At 46.2% G+C, this 16,998-nt stretch overlaps 2 protein-coding genes across 2 annotated transcripts in view; both read right to left on the bottom strand.

The window, feature by feature from the left end:
• Positions 1 to 7,431: 7,431 nt before the first annotated feature.
• On the bottom strand, positions 7,432 to 9,902 carry LOC102823497 (60S ribosomal protein L21-like). The gene is made up of 6 exons (XM_006831932.1): positions 9,875 to 9,902; positions 8,948 to 9,026; positions 8,684 to 8,745; positions 8,340 to 8,452; positions 7,737 to 7,887; positions 7,432 to 7,536 (listed from the first exon to the last, which is right to left on the bottom strand). The coding sequence occupies exons 2-6, from the start codon at positions 9,012 to 9,014 to the stop codon at positions 7,447 to 7,449; spliced, it is 483 nt and encodes a 160-aa protein (XP_006831995.1). The 5' UTR covers positions 9,015 to 9,026; positions 9,875 to 9,902; the 3' UTR covers positions 7,432 to 7,446.
• Positions 9,903 to 10,132: 230 nt separating this feature from the next.
• Positions 10,133 to 16,998, bottom strand: part of LOC102819174 (60S ribosomal protein L21-like) — an 8,447-nt gene continuing 1,581 nt past the window's right edge. The window contains exon 5 of the mRNA XM_006832038.1: positions 10,133 to 10,231. Within this exon, the coding sequence (XP_006832101.1) occupies positions 10,133 to 10,231 (99 nt within the window). The remainder of the gene's footprint in view (positions 10,232 to 16,998) is intronic.

Raw genomic sequence — 16,998 nt, 5'->3', positions numbered from 1 at the left:
GAACCCAAAACAACTTAATATGTATGATGTAAGAACCGTCCCTTGTCTGTCAGTTTTGTCATACTGTGGTAGCCTGCATGTTGCTGGGATGCTAGAACCTATGCCACCAGTATTTTAAATACCAGCTGGGTCACCATGGTGGACAGGCTTCAGCTGAGCTTCCAGATGAAGACAGATGAGGGAGGAGAGGCCTTCCTGCAGGCACAGATGGAAAGAGACTGTTTTGAGACTGTAAAGAGAACTATACCCTGAACACTTACCACCCTCAATTCCCACCTCTTACCTTCCAGGCTTTCTGCTCCTACAAAGATGTACAGCCTGGGAAACCCTATACAGAGTCACTGAGTCGGAACTGACTCGACAGCACTTAATGAAAACAACAACTTCCCTAGTAAACCCCACAACTCTGAGTGTAGTGTCTGAATTCTATGGGGCCCTTGCAATGGTTGATCAAACGCAGCTGAGAAGCCGAGTGCTAAGGAAGGGATGGGGCCATGTTTGTGTTTAATAACCCACGGCACCACCAAGACTCCTCCCTAACTCATTGTTGTTGTTAAGTACCTTCGAGTTGGTTCCAACCCAGAGAGACCCTGTATAGCGTTTCTGAGGAGCAGCTGGTGAACTTGAACTGCAGACCTTGCGGTTCAAACCCACATTGCAGTCTAACGCGTTAACCATAGAGCTACAGCAGGATTCGGCCCCTAACTCATAGATCACACATAGTAAGCACTGTTCACAGAGTGTATTGGAAGGACTACAGACAGGAAATAGAGAATCATTGTTGAAGGTGTTGAAGCAGTGTGTGAGGGGTGATGTGGTGAGGACCCCATAAATGAGGGGACCATGGGAATGAGCCGGTCCACGGGGCCCCTTTTACAGTCTACGTGAATTACTGTACCTCCATCTAGCTGGTTTTCAAGCCTATGTCAACCTCTACTCCGACCCCTTGTACTTCTACATCAATTGTCAAATTCTACTTCCTAAATGTCTTGGTGTTTTCTCTTCTCCAACCCTTTTGCTGCCATCAATAGAGCAATCCTGAAGTGGACCAGGAAGAGATGGTGGTTCCATCTACCTGTTTTTCTCTTGACACTGTCTTTGAACACCATTGCCCCCACCCAAGTTCCCATGCCTCAGTTACTCACTCAGGACAGCTGATCTCAGCCATCATTACTTACTGGTGGAACATTTACTTCGTTGTTCTCCATGAGGCAAGGACCTCTTCTTGGTGTCACTAATTCCCAGCACATAGTGAACGGAAGCCAGGACATGCAAGGTTCCGCTGGCTATCTCCCTGGATGGTGTCTTCACTGTGTAAAATGGGAAGGCGAGAAGCCATTTGTGTGACTAGTATCCCAATGGCTTGGTTTTGATGGCACACTACTTTGAGGAGGGCATGTTCCAGGAATGACCCGAGATGAATCTCCACACTTCAGTGGTACTGACATTTGGCTGTTCACAAGGCAGTCCCCATCAATGAAGCCAAGGTCCATAAAGACCATTACCTTCTGCCAGTCAGCCAGCAATCTATTCGTTCCCAGAAATAATTGAGCAGCTCAGTGATGGGAGTCTAGATTCATGCTTCTCAGATTTGCTTGGCCTCGTGGACACCGAAGAGCCTCTGCAAATCAACACCAAGCTTTAAAGGAGGAGGTTCTTGTCTCTCTTCATTATAAAATAAAACGATTCTCAGAGGACCCCAGAAGTCTTATTGGAGAAAAGTGGAAAGCTGAGAAGAGGATTATCCAAGTCTCCAGCAAAGCGTGCTGAGATGGCTGTGGTCATTAGACCATCATGGTTCTTCCTCTAGGCCTGGACACACTACTGCCTCATTCACTGTTGGGCCGCTCCCAGTGGGCTTTGCCACAGCATTGTGACTTTTCCAAGGTTCAAGTGCAGAGCTCTCAAGTGCAGAGCTCTTTCCTGGTTGAATTGGGTTTACCCTTTACCTGCCTTCCCTTCCCTGTTGGCAATGAGATCTTGTTTCTTTACAGTCAACCCAATAACGGATTCTTTTGACTGTCCTCTGCCCAGTGATGATTATATTCCATTTTGCATTGACGTTGCACTCTTGCTCAAAAGAGCTCAGGGTATTATCATTCCGTTCTCTTTGGAAAGGTTCCATGTATTTGCAGACAGACAGGATAACCCATGACCTTTTAATGCCGACACTTAGCTACTGGGCTGGAGAATTATAAATAGTGTGCTGAAATTGTTACTGTTTGTGTTCGATTTCATTTTGGATTTCTTTATGTCCAGATTTATGTAAAACCATGCTACAGCTGATCTAATAAGCATGCTCAAGTGCTTTTTAAAAAGATAAAAGAAATGCGTAGGCAGAGGTACAGTTAACGAATCTGGGGGTGTTTAGAATAAATGTAAAGGGCAGAACTGGGTAATACGCAAATAATATCAGACTTGGCAATGTATTAACCCTTCACCAGCCAAATAAGCTTGAATCCCAGCCATGAGGTGAAACTTTGCCAAGAGTCCTTGTTGTAGATTAAATTATGCCTAAACCCACCCAGATACATATTGAAATCCGAAATTTCTGGAATGTGACCTTGTTTGGAGATAGGGTTGTCTTCATTCTGTTAACTAGATCATATCCAGGCAACATGGATTTGAAATCTAGTCACTTCTGAGTTAGAGAAAGAGCAGATTAGACACCCACATCACACTTTGCCCACTGCCTTGGAGTCGGGTCCAAATCATGAGTCCAAAGGATAGAGTAGAACTGCTCCATAGGGTTTCCAAGGCTGTGAAGCTTGATGGAAGCCAACAGCCTCATGTCTCTCCAGGGAACTGCCAACCTTTTGGTTAGTAACCCAACACCTAACTCATAGCACTACCAGGCCTCCTTAGATCAGACACGGACATGCAAACACAGGAGTAGACAGATGCTGTGTGGTGACCATCTACGAGAAACACCCAGGATCTCTACAGAAATGGTGTCTTCAGAGCTGAGCCCCCGATTCCAGAACCCTGAGAAAGTACATTTCCGTTCTGTAAGCTTGTGCTGGCGTTACATCGGCTCTAAGAGAGCCAGCCAGCTCTCCGGCGGTTCCCTAATGTCTCTCCCCTTCACGCCCACCCATCACCCTGAGTGTTCCGCTTCCTGGGGAGCCTCAGAACTCTACCTTTGAAGCACTTTTTCCCCAGAATAGAAATCATGCTTCAGCCGTGCACTCGCTCTTAATTCGCAATTTATGACAAAATAACTGAAAATCTGCTCTCTGCCAGACTCTGGGTAAGAGCTGGAATAGCATGCAAAGAACAGCCAGCTGCCTCAGATCAGTATTTCTAGTGGAGGACAAGCGAGGAGAAGGCCCCCCAGCGTCCGGGAGGAAGTCCATTATCAGTTATAAGCTACTGATGAATGCACGTGTAGGAAGCTCTAGTGGTGCTGGAAGATAAGCACTGGACTGCTAACTGCAAGGCTGGCAGTTCAAACCCACCAGCCACTCCATGGAAGTAAAATGAGGCTTTCTGTTCCTATACAGATTTAGAGCCACAGAAACCCTATATAGTGTTGCTATGAGTTTCAATCAATCTGATGGCAGTGGTTTTGTATGTTTTAAGTTTACTAAGGAGCCCTGGTGACGCAGTTGGTTAAGTGTTGGGTTGCTAATCACAAAGTAGCAGTGGTGAAGTGCCATCGGGTCAAAGGAGGCAAACCCACTGCTGAAAATCCCAACTCATCAAGACTACAGGACAGCAGCTCCATGGGGTTTCCCAGCTCTGCAGTGGTAACCACAAGGTCAGCAGTTCAATCCCCAGCAGCCCTCATAAACCTCAGACAGGGCCGCTACAAGTTACAAGTTCGAATTGACTGAACGGCACACAACCCCCTTTACAGGCACCAACTGCCATCTATGTCTCCTATAGAGCGGCTGGTGTGTTTGAACCGATGACCTTTGGTTCTTACCCAGGTTTCCATTGAGGGTGAAATGTAGTAAATTCAAGTGTCAATTGCTGATGTGTGTTATCGAATCCATTTCCAACTCACAGCCACCCTGTAAAGGGGTGTCCGGGTGGCTGGTGGGTTGAACTGCTAACCTTGGGTAACTAGTTCATAGCTTATCCTACAGCGCCACCCCAGGGCTCACCTGGTCAAAGGCACATAAAAGCTGGATATAATAATGCTTGCTTTCAAGTATCTAAGAACTGTTTATGTAGCCTTCTCCCATGTGCGGGCAAATTTATCTGAGCCTCCCTGCTTCCTTCTAAGGAGCAAACAACTGCACCTTCACTTGAGTTAAGCCATCATCTCATTCTAGGCACAGGGAAGAGAACTCCGTTACATTCCTTTTCCAATCCAAATGATTTCCATGAATCCTAGTCTTGCTGGAAGAACACTTACTCCTGCTTTCTCTTCCTAGTTTCTAGCCTGCTCTCTGTGCTGGGGTAAATGCCGCCCTTTTTCTCAAATGGCTGATTCGTGGAAGGTGTGTGTACCTCTCTAGTGTTGCTATTTGGTTGAAAACTGAGCCACGGGAGTGATATCATTTCCAGACCCAGAGGGAGACTAAGGGTCAGTGTCGGGTTCCAACAGTCTCTGTCTGACCACTTAGCCTGAACTTTATCGTGGGGTTTTTTTGTACATCTCCTCTGTACACACTTCCAGTCTCAGCTACAGATGGGTCCCACGACATTAGTCATAACCTAGCAATGTCTTTGTAACAAGAGTCTGAAAGTTTTTTCCATGAACAATACCAATTCTCCCCCTTTTTATTTGGAGGAGTATGTGTTTGGGAATGAAGAAATGATAAACATTTATATTCTGAATGAATCAAATTCCACTTTAAATTCTTTCTCTCGTGCTCAAAAAAATAAGATACATTAGACTTGGTCATATTTTAGCAATGTTTATTGCTCAATTTTAGCAACTGTTTATATTTTAGCATTATCCTCCTCCCACTTCAAAAAGCTTATGGAAAAATTCCATTATCTTTTGATTCCATTTTTCAAACTTTTAGAAGGTCCTCAGACTATCCTAATGAAATACAGAAGCACTAGACTTATTTCCCTCATTATTCAAGGGAAATTTTCCATATTTTACCCAACCCTTAGGACTAGGCTTAACTGAACAAATACTAGGAGCCGTGGTGGGAAATGGTGCAAGCGCTCAGCTCCTAACCTAGAAGTTGGTGGTAAGAACTGACCAGCAGCCGTATGGGAGACAGACTGAGTCTCAGAAACCCTGTGGAGTTCTTCTCTCCTGCAGGGCTGCTGGGGGTTAGAGGGACTCTGACAGTAGGTTTGGTTTTGGGTGTGAACAGAAACAGAAGGCCTTAGAGGATGCCTGGCTGGCTCACAGACTGTACCAGCATCTCGCAGCCTCATCTGAAATCCTGGCTCTTACTCTCTGGTTGCGTAGTGGTTACGAATCAGGCTGCAAACCTTAAGGTCAGCAGTTCGAAACTACCAGTGGTTCCACAGGAGAAAGATGGAGGTTTTCTGCTCCCGTCAGGGTCGCTATGGGTTGGAACCGACTCAACAGCACTTAACAACTCATTTTAGAACAGGGCACATCATTTCCTACTACTTGCCTGTTACTGCTTTTCATCAAGTCTAAGACAAGAGAACTGTACAGTAAGGGGTTAGTGCTCCCTCCCGTTCTATGGTGGATGCTCAGTAGTTAGAAGGGCTGCACTTCATGGCGATCTCATCATTTATCAGCCTACTCAGAGCTGACAGGACTTCATCTTGGCACTGACATTACAAATTTGCACCTGCACTGCATGCCAATAGAGATGTCCAAGACTTGAAAATATAGATGTGGTCTTCCCGAGGTGAGCTCTGGAACTGGAGTCTTGAAGTAAAGGTGGCTGGACAGAGGAAGGAGGCCTGGGGTGGGACTGTGGGTTAATGCACTGGACTGCAAAGTCAGTTTGAACCGCAAGGTCAGCGGTTCAAGCTCGCCAGCCACTCTTTGGATACCCTATACAGGGTTGCTATGGGTTGGATGGAACTGACTCAATGACACTGAACAGATAAAGAGTAAGGATCCCTAGTGGCAAAATGGGTTCAGCGCTAGACTGCTAATTAAGTTGGCAGGTTCAACTTATCAGCCTCTCTGGGAAAAAGCAGACTGCTCTCAAAGCCCTAGTCCCGGAACCCTTAGGGACCAGTTCTTTTCCTAAAAGGGGGATGAGTTAGAATGGACTCTATAGTGGTGGGACCCCAAGGACTTGGGAGAACCCAGTGCTTGGCCTCATCCCAATTTCTACACGGGATCTCTGGAGTTAAGTTTCCATCACGGGCACGTTTTTATCAAGCTCTCAGATGCTGCTCTTACTGAGAACCAAGGCACACCCTGAGAGGTCAGGTCAGATGCAGACTGGGGTTGGGAGTAAAGGCCAAGTGCAGGAACCTGGTCCTCTGCAAAAGAAGAAACCAGGTTGCCAAATATTGAAACCAAAACCAAACCCACAGCAGGGGAGTCAATTCTGACTCAGTGACCCTAAAGTGTTCCCGACTCAAAACCTTTAAAATGGCCCCAGCAGAGCCCCTCATTTATCTGATTCATAGCAACGCTGTAAAGGGTCTTCCAAGGAGTACCAGTGTGGTCTTATAAAGCCCTAGACCGCAAGTCGTTTGGAAGGTCAGTGTTCAAATTCACCAGCTGCTCCTTGGAAACCCTATATAGGGTCATTGAATTGACTCAACAGAAGGTTTCCAAGGAGCGGCTGTTGAGTTGGAACTGCTGACCTTGCAGTCCAGTGTTTACCATACAGTACCCCACCTGGCAGCCAATGTTAAGTGCCTTCGAGTAGGTTCCAACTCTGAGATGTGCTGTTTACCCTCCAGCATCAGCACAGTTGAGTCTCCTGGGGGAAGCCATTCTAGTTAGAAACCACAAGCATCCCTGAAGCAGCTGGGCTGGGGCATGATCCAGGTTTAAGGAGAGCAGCAAAGTGGGAGCAGTACCGGAAGGGCACGTGATGCATGAGAAGGGTTAGGTGCTGTGGAGTCAGTTCCCACTCATTGGGTCTTTGAGCGGCTGCTGAGCTTGAACCACCAGACTTTGCATTCCAGCGCATTAGCCCACAGCACCACCCCAGGATTCCCCTTCACAGGTGCACCCATTTCAAATTCTGCAGCAGGCTACGACGGGAGATGAGCAACTCCTCTTTGGACACTTGAATGCGATGCTACTGTCACACCCCGGTGGGAAGACCCCCTAAATACCCTCTGTGGGCTACAATCGGTCACTTTCAAGGCTCTAAACACAAGAGAAATGGCAGCATCAAGTGATACACTGGAAATGCAGGGCACTTTTCAACAAGCAGTGCATTTCAACAGTAAAAGCATTTATTATCAAGCAAACTGGGGAACACAATGTGCTTTAAATACTACGTATTTGGGGTGGAGGGGGGGGGACACACACACCACACCTCCACACATTTGTACACCTCAGCAGCCATCTTTATTTCACTCCGGTTAGGCCATGAATTCATAGGGAATCGGTTCTAGCAGCTCAGGCTCCTTTCCATTGGTTCTCACAAAGTGCGCCTCTCTGGGGGGAGCAGGCTGTTTAAAAAAAAAAAGGGGGGGGGGGAACAATTATATAAAGTACTGCAATTGTAACTGCAAAATGCTGCTCAGTCAATGAACTAGTCTTAAATTGAGACCCCCCCTCCCCCCGGGCAAAAAACAACAACCCATCACTGAATGGTAACTTTAATGTCCCTCCCCCAAAACAAATTCCCACAGCCCCTATTAACACTTACCTGGCGCTTTAGCTGAACCCACGTCCCTTTCTCTTTGGCTTCCTTCTTTTTCTGATCATTTTCCTTCACTCGCTTCAGGAAGCTGTCTCGGCTCTTAGAGTGCTTAATATGCTCGATGCGCACATTAATTCTCTTGGCAAGAATCTTACCCCTAGAGAAAGCAAAAATTCTTTTAAAGGCTTCATCAAAAAAACAAAGAAAGAAAGAAAGAAAGAAAGAAAGAAAGAAAAACCCAAATTTGGAAAATTTTTGTTATTTTCTGGAAAAAACTTTGAGGCAAACATCCCCAATTCTTAGGCTCTCTTCCTATTAAGAGAACACCCCCTAAACTACAAAAAAAAAAAAAAAGCCAGACTGCTAAAACTGACTTCTAAAATGGCTCTTTTAAAAAACACTCTGAAAACAAGAACTGCTTAAGCAGAACTTTCCAGAAAGTTCATTTGAACTTGTTTCCTCTGACAGGATACAAGACAAACATTCAGTTTGCCTGAGTTTTAAAAAGGATTTTTTTTGCCCCGCTTGAATGACCAATAAAGACATAAGTCCCACTGGCAAAGTGAAAAGGGGGTAGGAAGTTTAGCCCAAAGGAAGGACATCACGTACTTGACTTGCTTGTTCACGACAATGCCGACAGCATGCTGGGTCACATTGTAAACTCTTCCAGTTTTGCCGTGGTAACATTTGTGGGGCATGCCTTTTTGAACTGTGCCCATTCCCTAGGAGAAAGGACAAAAATGCTACACCAACAGTTTTGACACCCTTCGACCCTCCAACACACACACACACACACACACACACACCACCACCACCAATGTCAACCTAAGAGTTTTCAGAGCCGGTGAAATGGGTTTTTCACATTGCTTCAAAGCAATCAAAGCGACAATCATCACAATACACTCTGTTGTGTGGTGGTCACAAACCAGATTCCAACAGCATTTTAAAGTTACCTTGATGTCCACAATATCGCCTTTCTTGTAGATTCGCATGTATGTGGCCAAAGGAACGACCCCTGCAAAACATTTTAGTAGTTAGCATCAAGGTTAAGAAAATTTTTAGCATTTCGAAAATAAAAAAGGCGATCATAACAGTCTTCAACACACAATTTTAACAGGTAACATAAGCAATTTTTAATAAGGTAGCTATTTGTTTCATCATGTAGCTAATACATGACGACCGCTGTAATAAAATACTACATCTCCTCTCCTACTTACCATGCTTTCTGAAAGGCCTGGAGAACATATAGCGGGTACCCCGCCTCTTTCCCTTTGTGTTCGTCATCTTGGGGGATTACTGCAAGCAGAAAATATAAAGGTAAATAAACGTCATTCAAGACAGTAGATTTGACCATCCACACAAGAAGCCTGTCATCTCAGATGTCTGTGGTTTACTTGTAACGTGAAACAACTAGGGAATAATGTAAAAAGCCGGCTCACTTTACCCTTCAAAAACAACAAGTCTACCCAAACAGCCGACGTTCTAAAAAACATGAAAACACATTTTATTCGTGTACCCAGTCCATGCTTTTTAACAGAAAAGTGAAGAACTAGGGTTGGGATTATATGAGCTATTGAAAGCAAGTAAGAAAAGCAGTTTTCCCTATGACACCGACAAGGATTACACGAAGTTAGACTCAACTGGAAATTAGGACCCCTACTAGTACAAAATCCTTATTAAAACGTAAAGGCACAACGCGACTTGGACCTGGATAGAGATCTAGCTCTAGCCGGAGACACCGGGCTGAGACCCTGGGCCGCCCGTCTTTCTCGGGATCCAGGGAGAAACCACGTTCCGGGGGTCCCGATGGGAGCACCCCCACCTCCCAGCACAGCCCGGAGCCTTATAGGGTTTCACACGCGCTCCCGCCGCCGCCGCCACGCGAACAAGCTGCGCTAAATGACCCCGGAGCGTCCGAAAGGTTCGGGACTGAAGTTGTCTGTCCCGCTGCAGCATCTTATAGTCCGATCCCCAGATCCCGGCCTCCGCTCCAGTTCTGGGTGATGGCTTCACCCGCTTCCGCCTGAAGACCCCAGAATGGACAAAGAGCATCCCCGGGACCCCGAATGCGCTGCTTAGGCGGTCTCAGAGCGGGGACTCCCGTCTGCGGAGCCCAGAAAACCAGAGCCACGCGCACACCATACCTGCAAGATGGCGGCACCGGCCGAAAGGAAGAAGGCGGGGTCACGGCGCGCGACTTACAAGGGCCTGCGGGCTGCCCGCCGCGCTGCCTGAGTGAAATGCCAGCCGAAAGCGGCTCGTTCCTACGGAAGCGGATCGTTCCTGAGAACAAGAAAGGTCTGTGAAGAGAGTTTCCTGTTTTGAAAAAAGATAGCTAATCAACCAACAATAGCTGACACTTGAATTTCGTCAGACAACCCGGAAGGGGGCCTTCAAAGGCATCAATAGGACGCGACGTCGAGCGTGCCCATATCAGCCTCTGCGTCAGAGTCGACGTCGGAAGCATGCGTGCGTGTGAGCTCGCTGGCAGGAGGGAAGGGCTAATTCTGCGGGGGTCTGAACCTGTAAAAGTGCCCCGAAATTTTTTTTTTTTTTTTAAATCATCATGTGAACGCAAAAAGCATGCTGTCCTGAGCAAAGGTATTATCCAGTTTGTCTGTCATTTCAGGGGTTGTACAGCTTTCCCACGTGCCTATGCCTGTGCAACTGCTGGTGCGTGCGTACATGGTTACCACCGATTTGGAAAGCAATTTGGCAAAATCTGGTAAAATTGAAAGTTTCGAATGCTAAATTCCAAGCCAATATTTGGCGTGGCGCCGCCGTTAGATAAGTCTGGGCTGTTAACCACAAGGTCGGCGGTTCAAGCCCACCCGCCGCCCTTCGGAAGCCCTACACCGGGCCGCTGAGCTCCTTAGAAACCAGCATGGCCAAACTTCATCACTCCTACTCTGGACGTGATGTCAGAGGGGCCAGTCCCTGGAGATGGACATCACGTTTGGTAAAGTGGAAGGTCAACGGAAAAGAGGAAGACCCCCCAATGAGATGGATGGCAAACCGGATGCAGCGATGGGCAAATCATCTGTGCCGAGGGTCGCTGAGTCAGAACCGACTGGACCGCAGCTAATAACATGAGTGGGAACTGATTCGATGGCATACAACACTGCCTCAATTATGTCCTAGCGAAACTTTCTAGGACAAAGTTTCACAAGTGGCCAGAGAGGTACATGATTGCTCTATGCGTGGTTACGTGCCATGGAGTCGGTTCCAACTCATAGCCACCCTGTGCAGGGTTTCCAAGGCTGTAAATCTTTACAGAAGCAGAAAGCCTCGTCTTTCTCCCACGGAACCGATGGTAGTTTGCAACTGCTGACCATGAGATTAGCATCCTGACTCGGAACCACCAGCTACCTGTGCTCCTTGCTCTATGTGTAGAAGCAAGAAAAAAAATTAAACTACACATCGATAAGGGAATCAATACATTACGGAATGTCTGTACAAAGGAGCTCTGGTAGCGTAGTGGTTACCAGTTGGGCTGCGAACTGCAAGGTCAGCAGTTTGAAACTACCAGCTGCTCCGCGGGAGAAAGATGAGGCTTTCTGCTCCCATAAAGATTTATAGCCTCGGAAACCCTGTACAGGGTCGCTGTGAGTCGGAACCGAGTCCACGGCACATACAATGGAGTATGACAGGCCAGCAAAAGAAGAGTAAGCTCAGGTGTATGATGACGAGACCAAAAAAACAGAACAATGTGGAGGAAGTATTGGCCCAGTTGACTGTGGGTGGGAGCTGACTAATGGCACCTAACAATGCCATAGTCAAAACCTGTCAGGGCTCAGCGATTTCAGAACCTTTAAGACACACTCGTCTCTTCATTCACCTCCCAGTCTGTTTTGAGTTCACTTTAATTTGCCTTCTGCCCCAGTCACACCCCTGAAACAGCTCTTGTCAAGGGCACCAACTACGTCCACTTTGCCAGACTGAGACCTTCCTGGCCTTGCCTTCCTGGGTCTCTCAAGTCCATCAGACACTGCTGGCCCCTCCTTTCTCCTTGAAGCCTTCCCACTGCACTGTCTAGTTTACTATTTTGTTTTGTTTTTCCTCTGCCAATCGTGGTCAAAGGAGTCTGTTGGTATAGTAGGTTAGGCATTGAGCTTCTAAAAGGTCAGTGGTTCAATCCTTCCCGCTGTTCCTTGGGAAAAAGATGAATCTGTCTGCTCTTGTAAAAGATTTACAGTCTTGCAAACCCTATCTAGGGTCTCCATGAGTTGGAATCAACTCAGCAGCAGTAGGTTTGGGTTTTTGTTTTTTACCAGCCCTGGTTCTACAATGCTTCAGTGCTTGCCTACAAAACCACATGTGGTGGTGGTGGTGGTGTGCCATGGAGTCAGTTCCGACTGGCAACCTTGCATAGGGTTTCCGAGGCTATAAATCTTTATGGGAGCAGAAAGCCTCACCTTTCTCCCATGAAACGGCTCAAATTGCTGACTTTGAAGTTAGCAGCCAGACTCATTACCACTCTGGTACCAGAGCTTTCAGACCTACACAGTAGCTTTATAAAACCTATTGCTCTGCCCCATAAATAGTACAGCCTAGAAAACCTTATAATGCAGCTGGGTTCTGTCATACAGAGTTGCTGTGCTGAAAGCTGACTGCATAGCATCCAACAGTACACACATGATGAAGGTAAAGTAAGCACACATAAGCCAGCACTCACCTTGCTGAGTGGGTACTCAGTCCCTCTCAGGGATAATGGATTTGAGAAGAGGCACTCATTCTATAGGAAGGTGCTCTGGGGTTGGGAGAGAGACAGATGCCAGCCATGTCTGGAAGCAGAATCTGATGCAATGAAAAAAGAATGGGGAATTGTTCACTACAGATGAGTAAGTAAGCCATACTTACTGCTGTTAGGTAATCCGACACTGCCTGTCCTCTGGAGAGTAGACCTTGGTAGGATTTGGGGCTAAGGGTCTGCTCCTTCCTTCAGCTCTCCCCAGGTAATCCCATCATTCCTATAAGTTGCAATGTTCTCTCCACCCGGCCCACTGATAGACGGGCTGCTTTAATTCAGGCCTCTCCTCTCCTCCACACTTCGGCTCAACCTGGCATCTCTTCATGGAGACCCTTTAGCATTTCAAAACTGACATGTACTCACTCACCCTGAAACCTGTTTCTTCTATAGTATTTTCCGTGTCAATAAATGGTACAAACCGGAAGCCTAGGTTTCATATTGAAGTTCTCCCTTACCCCTCCATGTCCGACCTACCCACAACTTATTTTTTTTATTTTTATTTTTTGCCTTTTCCCAAGGATCATTTGCAAAACATATCCCCCAAGGTGGTCTCTTTCTGTCTTTGGACCCAGCCCCTGGACCCCAGCAAGGAGCCCACTCTGGTTGCTGGCTCCATTCTTTCCCGTTCCCCATTTGTCTTCCTTATAATAGCCAGAGTGCTCTTTTTAACACCAACCAATCATACCAAGGGGCTCTGGTAGCGTAATGGTTACAAATTGGGCTGCTAATCTCAAGGTCAGTTCCACAGGAGAAAGATGAGGCTTTCTGCTCCTGTGAAGATTTACGGCCTCGGAAAGCCTGTACAGGATTGCTATGGGTTGGAATCGACTCGACAGCACTTAACAACAATCATAGCACACGCTTCTTTAAGGTCTCCCAAAGGCTTTCCATTGCTTTTAGAATAAAATCTAAATTAATTGTCCTGTTTTTTAAGGTCTGCATAAATTTCTTGTTATTAAGTGCCGTGAAGTTGGTTCCAACTCAGCAACCCTGTGTAAGGTTTCCAAGGAATGGCTGGTAGGTTTGAAGTCTCACCTTTCAGTTCAAACCAATCTCGTGGTCCAAACACCAGGACTCCCTGCAGATAAACTAGTGCTTGCCTGTCTCTCCAGCATCTCTTCCTCCCTGTCTTCATTGTCTCTCCCACTGCCGCCTTTACTTCTTTCCCACCTCAGGATCTTTATGTGTGTGGTATCCTTTGCCCGTCAAGTAGCCCTTTCTTTCTCAGCTGCTGGCTCCCTGGAAGAGGTCATGCCTGTTATTGTTAGGTGCTGTTGAGTTGGTTCAGATTCCTAGTGACCCCACGTACAACACAACAAGACACTGCCTGGTGTTGAGCCACTCACAATCGTTGCAATGTTTGAGCCCTTGGTTGTAGCCACTGTGACAGCCCATCTCACTGAGGGGCTTCTCTCTCTCTCTTGGTTACCCCTCAACTTCACCAAGCATGATGTCCTTCTGCAAGGAATCTACTGGATGGCATTGGGTATTGGGTTTGATTTTCCTGTGTGCTAGTAAACACATTACTAATACCCCATTGAATCATTACAACAGTCCTATGAAGTAACTGATTATAAAGTGTAAACAATGGTTCTTTTCTGGTTTCTCCAGTTTGGGGGTTGAGATTCAGCTCTCCCAAGCCAACTAAGTCAGCTACCCTGGTCTATCTGCTTGTCACTTTTTCAAAATTGTGTGGCTGTTTTGTGTGCTTCATTACGTTGAGTAATGCCATGTTATCAGGATGGACCGATCCCTGGAGAATGACATCATGCTTGCTAAAGTGGAGTGTCAGCAAAAACAAGGAGGACCCTCAAAGAAATGGATTGCACAACCTTGGCTTCAAAAGTAGCAATGACTGTGGGGACTAACTGGGCAGTGCTTTGTTTTGTTATATGAGCTGAAGACACGCAACACCAGCACCTCACAGTGTAGACTTTGCTGTTTAACTTCTTGTATTCAGCTTAATGTTTCAGAAATTCAGTCATGTTGGTTTGTGTATCAGTAGGCCCGTTCCTTTTGATGGCAAAGTAGTATGAACGTTGCTAAGTGCTGTCCAGTCAGTTCGAACATCCAGTAACTTTGTACAGGGTTTCTGAGGAGCAACTAGTGGGTTTGAACTGCTGACCTTGTGGCTTGCAGTCCAGTGCTGATTCTACAGCGCCACACCTGGAGTCTAGTATACATGAACATGTTGTTGTTGTTCAGTGCCATTGATTGGTTTCAACCCATAGCAACCCTGTATAGGGTTTCCAAGGGGCAGCTGGTGAGCTTGAACCACTGACGTTGCGGTTCAAACGACCTTGCAGTTCAGCGCATTAACCCCCGGCGCCACACCAGGACTCCAGGTATGAACATAACTACAGTTTATTTATCCATGCTCACCTTGAATAGATATTTGGGTTGATTACAATTTTTTTTTCTAATATCAGTAAAACTACTATAGTATTTTTGTGACCCTGTTCTCATTTCTGTACCTAGGAATGGAATTTCTGGCTTCATAAGAAATTGCCAAATTGCTTTCCAAAGCAAACCCCAATTTAATTATTTAGCATTCTCTTCTGAGTCCTGGTGTGGCACTGTGGGTTAATGCGCTGGACTGCAAGTTCAGTTTGAACTGCAAGATAGGTGATTCAAGCTCATCAACCACTCCTCAGAAACCCTATCCAGGGTTGCTATGGGTTGGAACCGACTCCAAGGGACTTAACAACAATGTGAAGCAGATACGGCATGATTTTCATTGCCAGCTTTTAAAATAGCTGTGTGTGTCAATTCCTAGTTCCACCCTACGGATCTGGAACCCAAAGTGGTTTCCTGAGTCTTAACGGTCCATGTGTCTCCCTTCTGAGATCATGAATGTAAAGAGACTAGGAAACACACTAAAATGGAAAAGAAGTGAAGCAGATTAAATGTAGAAAGTAGGAAAACTGAGACTCCACTCAGGATTGAGTAGCATCTAGATTAAATTCAGTGCTGACCAGGCTAAGGGACGGGGCTCTAGAATTTTTGCCCTCAAGGAGCCCTCAGATGGCCTGGTGGGAGAAAGGTGAGTCCATCGCACTATTGTGAGTGGAAGAACAGCAAACGCTGAGGATGGATGGGAGGGAAGGGCTCAGTGGGTGAAACCAGCTCACCTGATTGGGGGAAATGGACAGGGAGAGAGAAAAAAAACGCTGGGCAAAAGGAAACATCACAGAGAAGGATTAACTGAATAGAAGAGAAAGCCTGTACTCAGAGAACAAGTAGCAAGGGCATTTCAGGCAGAGGAGAGAGTTTATGCCAAGGCATAAAGGTGGTCAACAATGGGAGACACACAGCAAGAAAGGCATCCAATAGTTTTCGAAGATCAACCAGTGAAGAGGATTGTGATTTATTAACATGAAGCCAATTTACGATTCGGCACTCAGTAAAATAAAACCAAGCCTTTAAGTCTTGTCATTAAGCTAAATTCACATCTTCCTGTTTCTGTGTTTTTTTCTGTGAAGGGATTTTAACAAAGCGTATATTTTGTGTCATTTTGTTTTTCTGACAATCCTGGTGACTTCAAGTCAGGAGGATGGATCTTCCAAAATAGAAGGAGATGTGCTTCTGTCAGTTATGTGGGAGACTGCAGTTGGTACCCAGTGTGTTTTTCACCTTTCCGCGTGTGATTTGGTCTCTGACTCAGTAGACTGACAGCAGAAAACAATCAAATAAGAACTGATTAGCAGTTTCTGGTGTAGAAATAATATAATGAGGATTCTTACCTCCAGGAAAATGTCACCATAATGACAGAGAGCTAAAGTGACAAAGGGCAGAAATACTATGAGTAACTGAGAAGCATATCATAAAGACTAATTTTGTAAAAGTCAAAACTCCAAACTCACTGACACTGCGTCCATTCCAATTCACAGTGGCCCCTGTACAGGGTTTCTGAGGCTATAAATCTCTGTGGGAGAAGAGAGCCTCATCTTTCTCCCTAGGAGTGATTGGTGGGTTTGAACTGTCAGCCTTTTGGTTAGCTGTCCAGTGCTCATCCTACAGAGCCACCAGGGCTCCTAATTATGTAAAGCACTCTTTTTAAAATTTTTTTAATGTTTTATTGTGAATTATGTGATAGTTTACATGGGAGAACATTCATTTTACATTCATCCAATCGTATATCATTTAATTGCCATGGTTACAATCCCCTCCATGCATCATCAACCAACCAAAGGGTATATCCTCAATCCTACCCCCCTCCCCCCGCCAATCATCAGCACACAGCCCTCTCCCTCTCTGGGTCTACAGTCCCCAGCCGCTCCATCTCTCCACGTCATCATCTCTGCCTCCATCTCTGGCGTTACTGCTTCTCTGGGGTAGGGTCTTGCTCTCCGCTCTTCTCTCTCGATGGTCCCAGGGACCTCCACTCCTAGACTGCAAAGTCAATCACTCCCCTCCTTGCTATAAAACATCTACCTTTACATTTCCAACCCTCACAGTCAGTCCTGATAGCAATTATTCACTATTGTATCACAAGAGACCTATCTGCATTTCCTTTCA

Source organism: Chrysochloris asiatica, unplaced genomic scaffold (assembly GCF_000296735.1).
Source record: "Chrysochloris asiatica unplaced genomic scaffold, ChrAsi1.0 scaffold00005, whole genome shotgun sequence".
Classification (NCBI taxonomy): Eukaryota; Metazoa; Chordata; class Mammalia; order Afrosoricida; family Chrysochloridae; genus Chrysochloris; species Chrysochloris asiatica.
This window is presented reverse-complemented; position numbering and strand designations above follow the sequence as displayed.